This window comes from Teleopsis dalmanni, chromosome 2, assembly GCF_002237135.1.
Source record: "Teleopsis dalmanni isolate 2A chromosome 2, ASM223713v2, whole genome shotgun sequence".
Taxonomy (NCBI): Eukaryota; Metazoa; Arthropoda; class Insecta; order Diptera; family Diopsidae; genus Teleopsis; species Teleopsis dalmanni.
In genome coordinates, this window is record NC_051847.1 from 169,885,133 (window position 1) to 169,895,833 (window position 10,701).

The 10,701-nt window shown below is 30.2% G+C and overlaps 1 protein-coding gene and 1 long non-coding RNA gene across 3 annotated transcripts; one reads left to right on the forward strand and one right to left on the reverse strand.

Moving 5' to 3' along the window:
• Positions 1 to 2,070: 2,070 nt before the first annotated feature.
• LOC119678524 lies at positions 2,071 to 2,966 on the reverse strand. Its single transcript, XR_005252342.1, has 4 exons — positions 2,682 to 2,966; positions 2,419 to 2,629; positions 2,252 to 2,345; positions 2,071 to 2,182 (listed from the first exon to the last, which is right to left on the reverse strand). It is a non-coding gene; the product is annotated as an uncharacterized LOC119678524 (long non-coding RNA).
• Positions 2,967 to 2,973: 7 nt separating this feature from the next.
• Positions 2,974 to 7,889, forward strand: LOC119678523 (zinc finger protein 800). 2 transcript variants are annotated; one of them, XM_038090390.1, is made up of 6 exons: positions 2,974 to 3,252; positions 3,323 to 3,466; positions 4,130 to 4,523; positions 4,606 to 4,747; positions 4,827 to 4,972; positions 5,027 to 7,889. In XM_038090390.1, exons 1-6 carry the CDS (start codon positions 3,109 to 3,111, stop codon positions 7,546 to 7,548), a joined length of 3,492 nt encoding a protein of 1,163 aa, XP_037946318.1. In that variant the 5' UTR covers positions 2,974 to 3,108; the 3' UTR covers positions 7,549 to 7,889. The 2 variants fall into 2 exon arrangements, with proteins under 2 accessions (XP_037946318.1, XP_037946317.1); XM_038090389.1 differs by having other exon boundaries at positions 4,827 to 7,889.
• The last annotated feature ends 2,812 nt before the right edge of the window (positions 7,890 to 10,701 follow it).

A 10,701-nucleotide genomic window follows, 5' to 3' on the forward strand; every position in this document is an offset into this window, starting at 1 on the left:
AGTCTATATGAATACTTCAAGTGATTGAATAATGAGGTGTACCCACTGTTAGAGTATATTCAATTTTCAACATTTAGATCAAATCTTTTAAATTTTCGAAAATGTTCGAGGGGCGCGAAAATGATCGAACTACTCGAAACAGCCAATTTGCTTTACGTTTTTTTTTCTTTTTGGTTTGTTTTACACAAATACATAAAGATCCATCCACACTAAAGTGAACGCTGCGAACGAACGAACATTCTCAGATAATCGTATCTGCAAAATATCGTTCGTTCGTATGCGTTCACTTTGGTGTGGATGCACCTTAAAACAACAAATGTTCGAAATTTGTGTTGAAACATGTTAGAATAGTACGCTGTATTAAATGGCAAAGGAAAAATATACTCGTGCGATAAAATATTCGAACTTCAAAACAATTCAAATAATAATTGAATTGCTAGTTTATCATTAAAATTTAAAATATGTGCAAATATTAAAATTTGTATCACAAAGTCGATAGAGGAAATTATATACAAAACAAATTAATTCTTAAATCAATGATTAGTTTTTTTGATTATAACTGACCTACAAACATAATTCGAGTTTATTTTTGTCTTACCTATAAGATGTAACTAAACCACAATTGTGAAAAATTTTATCCTTCTAATTGTATCAACTGGACTGGAAAAATATATACCAGCTTTTCCTTTTCTTGGAAGAGTCATTTGTGAAAACAAGTGATTATAGAACATAAACATACTCTTTATGACTCTGATCCCATACTCATATCTTAAACTCCATCATATTTCCTATCCAATTTCAAACTATTCTATAAATTTTAACATGCTTTTATAAATTTGATTTCCAGGGTATATGTTTCAAACGACAATAACTAAATCGAACAATGTAATAATAGGTGTGATCTTATCAAAATATACAGAAACCAATAACAATGCGGTAAACTAGAAGTTGATCTTTTTTTAGCAATTCTAAAAACAAACACCAAATGGAAACAAAGTGTTGGAAGAAAAAAATCAAAAGAAATAATTTGAAAAAAATTTAAAAGCTAATATGCCCATATCATGTACTTCATTTGTGATTCGTACCGTTTTAGAAAAAAAAAATTCCGGGTAATTGTTTGCTGAAACTGACCTAATTTTAAATTTATATAATTTATATGATTTCATCGAGTTTTTAATCAATATTCATTAAATTAAATTTTAAAGAAATTATTTCTAAATCCAAGCGTCAACTCTGAACTTCAAATTTAACAGGGCACGATATTGATTCTTGGTACTTTCAGTCTCAAAAAATTATTTACGAATTATTAAATCTAAGAATTATTTCTAAAACTGAAACTAATGATGGACATTTGGCAATACTCGAAACAGGTCTATGGTCAGCCAAAAATTTATTTAATAAAAATAATATAAAAAAAATTATTTTAGTTGTTGTAGTTCACTATTTTTCGAAACCCTCTTTAAATCAAAAATATTAAAAATTTCAGAGATGGTAAAAATCATGTTGTGAACACTAAAAAAAGAAATAATAAGGAAAGATTGTGTTTTAACCCGCTAGTGTAACTAAGTACGTTCAATTATATTTTGAAAAAATTATTCAATTATATAGGCTAGCCTTTTCAACTAAAAGGAGAAAAATATTCGGTGACTTTTGCAAGGGCCGATACCAATATTTTCCTAAAAATAATATCATAAAAAACAAAGATAGAAGTTTTACATGTGTTGTAAAAACTATATAAAAATAATGAACTTAATAAATGCATATATTAAAATTTATTTACATATACCTACATGTATAAATAAATGTTAAATATATTATAAATTCGTGCAGGTAGTTGTCGAAGATCGGCAGATGTTAGCAGACCAGTTCTTGAGAAACCCCAGTATGTATAACATACAAACATATGTAGAGTAATTACCAAACAGATAGTTTTTACCGATTCAGTTGATATTATTTTATTAATAAATGATGCCTTGTTTTTATTTAGATATATAGAATTTAAAGTTTCGCTTTTAATTAAATATATAATCTAAAGTCTCGTTTTTAATTAAATATATAATCTAAAAATAATAAATAAATAAAATTTTACTTAGTTCATGTTTACAGAGAATTAATTATGGAAAATGTTATTTATACAACATTTAAAGCAGATTTTTAATTGCATGTGTCATCCATTTTTGTTCTATATGAAATAAAAATAGTTAGTAATTAATTTATTTATTAAATATTATTCCAATGTATGGAACAAAACCTGATTTTTTTTGCTGCCTGTTCGCAAAAACAGCTGGTGTTAAAAATTATTTTTGTAGATATCTCTACCTGCCACTACTATTCTAGTATTTCCACTACTCCGAAAAATAAGAAAAATATTTTTACAAACATACAAAATAATAACATAAATTTTTTTTAAATACATACATTGCTTCCGTAGTCTGTAAATTACTGTTACTAAGGAGTAACAGTAATTTTACTTATAAATGCATACTTATTTAAACAATTCCACGAAATTGAATCCCAAATTTTTACAATTTTGTTCAGCGGCTTCCACTGTACATCGAATGTATCGGTTTGTTTACAAATCTTTGTTGCTTTAATTCGTAGTTCTCCTTTGTTATTCTTTGTCACTGTTCTACAAATTATAATTTGAGCTATACATGTAATACGTTATATTTAATGTTTACTTTTTAGTGCAAGATATTATTTGATAAGTCGTAAACTGATAAATGCCAAAAATAAATGACGTACAAAGTTAGTAATTTTTTTTTTACGTTTTTTGTTTACAAACTTTATTTGTTTCATTTTCATCTGTTTCTGCTTTGGTGTCACCACTTTTTGGGTATCGATAACAACTGAATCGTATTTAGAGCATAGGAAGAAAATAAAAGGTTATCGAAAAATTTAGTGGAAGGAAATTTTGCTTCAGTTAATTATGTATATATATATTAATTATATATTAAGTAAAGTGTGTGAAAATGCAAACAATATGATTATTAATCATTAAAAATATATACTTTGTGTGTGCGTACCAAGATAAAATGTTTATTGTATAAGCAATTAACTGCCACCGTTCCAATATTAGAAAGAAAAACAGTGCAGTTTTCTATTGACATGACAAAACGCACGTACAACATTATAGAAAATATGCAAAAAGAAGAGTTAACACAAGACCCTAGCCTGGTGCAACGGCCATTACGTCCTACATTCTCATCTTTTTTAGACGCTAAGCGAGCTTATGAAAATGGTAACGAAGAAGTAAGTAATTTTATTTAGCGTACCAGCCAGCAATTTGTTACTAAATAAGATTATAAATTTTCGAAAACAGGTGCGTCGGTGCTTAATAGACGAATGTAATATTATCTACGAGTGTTATATATGCCGAAATTTATTTCGCAGCCTTGTCAACTTTATAAGTCATAAAAGGACCTTCTGCAATCGCTCCGCTACATATTACAAAAGCAAATACGCAGTGAGTACTAAATAAAATAGAAATAACTCTCTACTCTATTTTAAACGATTTCTACATATATATACTGTCGTGTTGTGTCGTTCTAGGTGTAGATACCGATTAGCATGCAACATCAAATATACAGATTTTTTTTTTAATTAATGATCAGATATCAAATTTATAACAATAACTTTTGCAGAGAAAAATTATATTGTGTTAGTTTAAAAGTAAAATAAATATTGAAATTGTTATATTAATTTGAGAGAAGGAAATTAAAATTTTTATATGTTGGAAGAAAAATCGATTTGATTATAAATCATATAATCTTTATTGGAAAGTTAATTAATTTTTTGTTAAAACGATCGTACATTTGAGTTTTAATTTTTTTATTGGTTTTATTAGAATACATAAATACTTCGCAGATTTTAAACTGAAAAAAATTATTAAATTTAAATAGTAAATTTTTATAGAAAAAATTCGAACGCGTTTTTTTTTGTATTCTTAAAAATAGTTTTACTTAGTCTTACAGATTTTGATAATTTAAAAGATTTTGATCTTAAGAAATATGTAGTTAATTGGTCTACACATTATTCCACGTTAAATATTAAATTTTTAATATATCAAGTTCTTTAATTTAAGCTTTAGTTTGACATATTAATAATGAATTGTTTTTCTTTAAACTAGGATAATTCATCTACTGTAATTATACAGCCTTCCGATACACAAAAAGAAGAAAAATCAAATACCGCAACTTCGGAGAGTAGAACTGATGTACCTACAGTAAACGGAAGTAATAAAAATATAAATAGTGTTATTGATCGATTACGAAGAGACAAATTAACGGATAAATCCAAGAGCACAGTTTTGCAACTGGAAAGTGTACCTAATAACCGTCATGCCGTGTATCAAACACTAAAACGTGGCGGAGCAGACTCAAAATCAATCAGAACAGAAGTTAATGAGATTAACAATATAATTAATGCAAAAACAGTTGTGGACGCAGAAGGTAAACAAATTACAACAAGATCCGATGTTAAGGAAACAACTGACATAAAAGATGAATTAAAATGCAATGTTTGTAAGTTAATTTCACTATAAAATAATTAATTCTTTTTCAATTATTTTCTGTACAATCAATTCACTTAATTATTCATTTTTAGGTAAAATACCATTTACGACAGTAACAAATTTACAAGCTCATATAGATAAAGTCCATTTGGCACGTGAATATAAATGCAATCATTGTCCGCAGAATTATTCAAAGTATTCAGCATATTTACAGCATATGCTAAAAGATCATAAGTAAGATTAAATTACAATTTATAATTTATATTTTTTTTTTTGTGTAATGTAAAATAAACTGAAATTTCTATTTTTACAGAGAACAACCACATTCTGCTGCTATTAAAAAAGATAATAAAATAACTCATAGTTTAAAGCGTGAACCGTTGCAAAAATCAAAACCAGAATCTAACGCGAGTGTTGGAGAAAGCACTGCCCCTAAGAATAAGAGACAGCTGGTCAAATGTAAATATTGTAAAAAAGTTTTTGATAAAGTAGAATCTTATTCACACCTTTCAGTTTGCAACAAAAAAGCGCAAAAATTAGAGAATTCCAAACTAGCTAATGAACCACCAGATAAATTAGACAATATCTTGCAATCTCAAGAAAAACCTGCTGTGGTTTGCTCTACATCAGTTTCAAATAATAAAATTGATGAAGCAAATTCCGAATCAATTATAAAAACAGAAACTGAAACAGAAACAGATATTGAATCATTAAATGAAATGTTTGCAAATTTGGTTAAGAAAACATTTGAACCTGGTCTACAAACCATATCACTTGATAATATGGAGTTACTAGAAAGCGAAAGCACTAGTGGCTCAACACAAGTAGATATCAAAGAAGAAGTGAAGTCACCAATTCCTGATAGTGACACGGTTAATCAAAATAGTGATGCAATTGATGTCGTTAAAACTAAAATAAAGATTGAAGCAGCTTCACCAGAAAATACAAGCAATGCATCACATAATGACATTCCCAGTATTGAAGTTAATAATACAGTTAACGAAGTACAAGACTTAAGTGTAACTTCTGGCATGGACAAAGAACTTCACAAGGAAGAAAAAGCAGAAAAACCAGTGGCTCCTGTAATTGATACAATTAAACCGGAAAGTACGAATCAACAGGTAACTAGAAGAAAATCTCGTTGCTCACCTGATGAAAAATTTGTACGTTGTCGTTGCAAATTATGTCATAAAGAATTTAGTGCACTCAGTAATCTTCGACGTCATATTTCAATGTATCATTATGGCGCAAATAAATTTGGTTGCACTCTATGCAATTATCGCGCGTTTCGACGCTATGATATTGTTAATCATCTTGGCTTTGTACATAAGATGACTGGCGATCGCGAGGCTATGGCAGTTGAATATGTATCAGTTCATGAAGTTCATTACACAAGAGACGATGTGGATGGGGATATTTTACTTTTAAATGATGAAATCAAAAAAAGCTGTACAGAATCAAAAGAAATTAAAACAAACGACAAACGAAATAAACGCAAATCTTCCGCGTCAACAACTCCAGAGAAGCCCGTACCGCATATCGAATGTAAACGTAAACGCAAGAAGCTAAAACGATCACATTCACAACATACCGCAGATTTTTCTGAAAGTCCCTCAAAATCTCCGCAAAAGCGACCGATGCGTAATCGTGTAAAACCGGAAAATAAAGATTTTGTTTACGATATGCCTAGCATTAGTAAAAGTTATGAGCAGAGCACTGATCGTGTACCCAAACGGAGGCATACAGTTGGAAATTCTGAGGAAGACTTAACAGTACAAAGACCAAAGTTGGATAAAAAGCATAATAATACAAAAGTTAAAATATGTTACGATACAGAAACGCTAAAGGGAGCAGCGTATCGCATTGCTTGGAGCAAAACTAAGGCTGCACTTGCAAAAGCTGGTACTCCACCAAAATTACCAGCAGCAAGACCACAAATAAGACCGCGGCTCATCTCAACATTGTATAATCAACCGCAATCAGTTGCAATAATAGACAATACTGAGCTTGAACTACGTCGGAAAACGTTATTAGATGATTCTTATGTAAGAAATTTTGCCGAAAAATGTGATGATTTCAGAATTAGACCATGTTTAGAAGGTGACCATAGCACAGTTGATACACTTTTACAAAAGATGGACTGCACAATATTGAATAAAGCAAAACAAAATTTAAACGATAGTTTTCGCTTGGATGCAAATATTCAGTTATCGTCGCCAACAGCACCAGTTAAAAAAGAATCACCTTTGGAAAATAGGATAGTTGATACTTTATTACAAAGAATCGATCCCTCAATACAACAAAATTCTAACAAAGTTGTACAAAATACAAATGAGCCAGTAAAACGGAATTTTATTCCACAAATAGCAGCACATATAACACAAAAGAAAATGGGACAATTGAATTCACATGAAGCATTATTACAAAAGTCGGTACAGCAAAATATTATACATGAGAGTATGCCGAAGGGTTTTGAGAAAGACGATATACCGACAACATCAAGTGCGGCGCTGAAATCGGAATCAGTAGAAGAGAAAAGAAGGTCTGATATATTTTTACCGAAAACGGAATCATCATCACGTCCGAACAAGATGAAATTAAGTACAAATGATTTTACAAAGCAACTTTACAATGTAAATAATAATTGTCCTGACACATCATCCAAAGCCTTATCAAAAGCGGCTGAATGGCAGAGAAAATACGACAAAATGTCTTTAAAAATGGATGCCTTAGTTCCACCCACTACATCAAGATCAAATCAAAGTTCAAAACACTCAAGCAGGCGAGAGTATAATGTACATGTTGGACATGGTTCATCTTCTTCATCCTCTAAAAGAGTAAACTCAGTTGATAGAATATCAACATTGCCACTCATCAATGCAAACGGAGAACGCATATTTGATTCCGGAATTGTATTACCGAAATCAACCAACTCATCTCCTATGTCAAAAAAGGGAGTTACAATATTTGAAAAGATTACCGATAAGAAATCTAAACATCGCGATAGCTGGTTGCGAACGGTGTTGGATGAGTAATTTTTACTTTATTGAGATTTACTATGTAAATATTTTAGTTGTTTTTCGTATTTTTTTCTATTTAAAAAATTGCACCTAAGTGCACAAGGGAAAATTCCGAAAAAGCCTATAATGTAAATTATTAATAATTAATAATTGTTATTTATTAAACTGAGTAGCCTTAAGCAAAATATGCAAAAAACAAAAAGTATATATAAATTAAGTTAGGGTATGTACAGAAAGAAAGGAATATCAAATATTTAGTGTAGTTTTAAGATCAAATCACCAAACTTTATATAAATATATGCATTGTTTATGTACTGTGTACTTTAATATCTACAATGAAATTAAAATTGTTTAACCACCTATAAAAAAACGCCTATTTCTCTAAAAACAGTTTACCTTGATTACTCTATTTAGATACATACATTTTTTTATTTTCATACATTTTTATGCGTGCATATAAAAGTCATTTATTTCAGTATGGATTTCAGTATGGTCTTGTGTAGAAGATTTTATCCTGGCGCTCAATTTGTCGCTCTGAAAAACAATGAAATTGTGTCAGGGTCAACAGAAGTTATGGGTATACAACAGTGCAACACATGCTTGCATTGACACCAATTCCTTTAGCTTTGAGAGTTAGAAGAGTGGAATGAGCTGGTGTCGTACAAACGTTCATGTTCAAATGTTCATGAATAATCAAATGAACCAAAATGATTAGGCATCAACTGAAGAATCTCAGTCATGACAACAGTGAACTTGTTTTTTATTAGAATTTTTTCATATTTTCCAAAACTACTAAAACATTTTTGTATTTGTGCTTTTCACCTTTTATGTGAAGTATTGAGGTCAAATTAGATTTTCTTAAATATAAAAATACTTTTAATTAAATCTGTAAAACAATAGAATTTTTCTTAGGAATAGAGAGGAGCATCATATGAAGAAGTTGAATGCAGTTTACATGAGAATAAATTAAAAGTAGAACTCAGCATAAAAGTCAAAGATTTTTTACCGAAGAACCATATTATAAAATTTGAGCTACTGCTGTATAAGATAACTGTCGTGTTATGTGGATCCGACCCTTGGATGCATAGAAGAAAGCACTATGACATATAAATCGTATTTGAGTATTGCTAGTATCAGAACCGATGAAGTGTCATTCCTTCTTCTTCTTTGCTAGATGAAAAGCAAGTTAGTGTCTAAAGTATTTTTACTCAATAGTAGGTATCAGTGAGCATTTAGATAGATGGTCATTAGATGATCCAATGAAATAAGAACTCCGTTGTATTCTGATAATAAGTTATTCAAATGATTTTATACGATTATACTTTGAAGACCAGCATATATTGCTGACGGCAAATATATTGTTTTATGTATTCAGTCATCTAGCTTGTTTGTTGAGCCTTTTCCGAGTTAGTGCATCGGAACACTTTTACTTTTTGTTAGCTGGGGGGTTTCTGCAGAGTCCCACCCATCTCACTGACTAATTTGTGTATTTCTCATAAGCTCCGTGATTATTCAATGACTGATCTAAGTTCTGCGTACCGCCCCGTGCTTTTATGATTGCAGAGAAATCTGCTTGGAATATACCCTATGACAGATTTTATTGTCAGTGTTACCTAACAACACTCATGTTAAATAGATTAAGCACAGGTGTCATGAAATGGATGACATCAACTCTCAATCGTGATTGGTGAACACACTACGTTAAGACGAGCAGAACCCAGTAAATGTTGTAGTGGGAGGATAGCATATAGCAGAATGTGTTGAGCATAGGAGCACTGAAATTTAAGGCGTTAATTCGCAATCAGGATCACTCAAGAGACTAATTAAAGTAGTTCTATGCCAAGGAATGGGTATGGGTAATGAATGATATCGTCTCGGGATCAGTGAAGTTCAAGATAGTCAAAACCATGCAAAGGTTATAGTGAAAGAATAGGTTAGATAAAGACGTGCTGAACATAGGTATACTGAAATAAAAAACGTTGGTTTTGCAATTGGAATCGGTGTAGATATTTATTAAAGACGACCAGAACCGTACAAACATTGTAGTGAAAGAATAGAGTAGAGTAGATCAGGATGTGCTGAGCGGAGGTGCGTTCACACAAAATTATGGAATTGACTCCAGACCTATTGCAGACAGCTTTTTTATTGAAATAATAACGTAGATTAGGACGAATTGCGCATAGGTGAACTTAAACGAATAGCTTAGACTCACATTTAGGATCAGTGACAAGACTAGTTTTAGACAGTCCGGAACGGGCAAACGTTATAGTTAAAGAATCAAGATGTAGATTAGGATGTGCTCAGTATATGTGCTTGCACTCAAACAGTGGGTATTGATTCCCAGTCGGAATAGGTGAAAAGATTAAAGTTGCCCTGGATCAGACAATGATTGTAGGGAATTAATTGCATATATCAGGACGTTTTCAGTATAGGTGCACTCAAAGCAGTTGCTTTGCCTCGCATCGGGATCAATGAAGATAATGGTTAAATGAGGCAGAATTATTGTAGCGTTGATAACGATTTTATCGTATAGATTTAATTATACTTATCTAATGGTAATACTACATTGGTATTATTAAAATATATAACTTAAGATATGATGTACGTTTGTGATAAAAGTCGGGATGTGTGATGTGTAAAGTGACTCACATTTTAAAGTGAAGCGGGTGGTTTTGGAATCTATATATTGATACAATTTTTCTTGCTCAAATTGTGGATATTTGTATTAATATTTTAGAAAATGGATAAAGTGTGAAACTTATGATGTTTATGACAGATATCGAAAACGCAATAAAGTATATGAGCTCTTAATAACATTGAAAAGTAAAATTGGTTTAATTAAGACTTTGTGTGGACTTTATACGAATATCTTCTATTCTTAGTTCTCGGAAATTAAATTTTAAATAGGTAAAATTGAACATAGCTCGAGTTGCTTTCAAAAAGTTTGAAATGTAGAAATGATTTTTATTATCAATAATTTCTAGGTATGTATTGTTTATTTGAATAAAACTTTCTTTATCTAGAAAAATAAATCTTATTAATATCGTACAAAAAAAAATCTTTTTAAAATACATTTTGAATATATAAAAATAATTTTTAAAATTTGTATTTTTAAATAATATATTAAAATAATTTTCATTATTTCTATTCATGTATTATTTATTTAAA

Excerpts from the sequence above, each read along its gene's own strand:
- LOC119678523 (XM_038090389.1), top strand. The coding sequence starts at position 3,109 with ATGACAAAACGCACGTACAACATTATAGAAAATATGCAAAAAGAAGAG. Across the intron at positions 3,253-3,322 it reads ATGAAAATGGTAACGAAGAA|GTGCGTCGGTGCTTAATAGA; the intron begins GTAAGTAATTTT and ends TTTCGAAAACAG. Across the intron at positions 3,467-4,129 it reads ATTACAAAAGCAAATACGCA|GATAATTCATCTACTGTAAT; the intron begins GTGAGTACTAAA and ends TCTTTAAACTAG.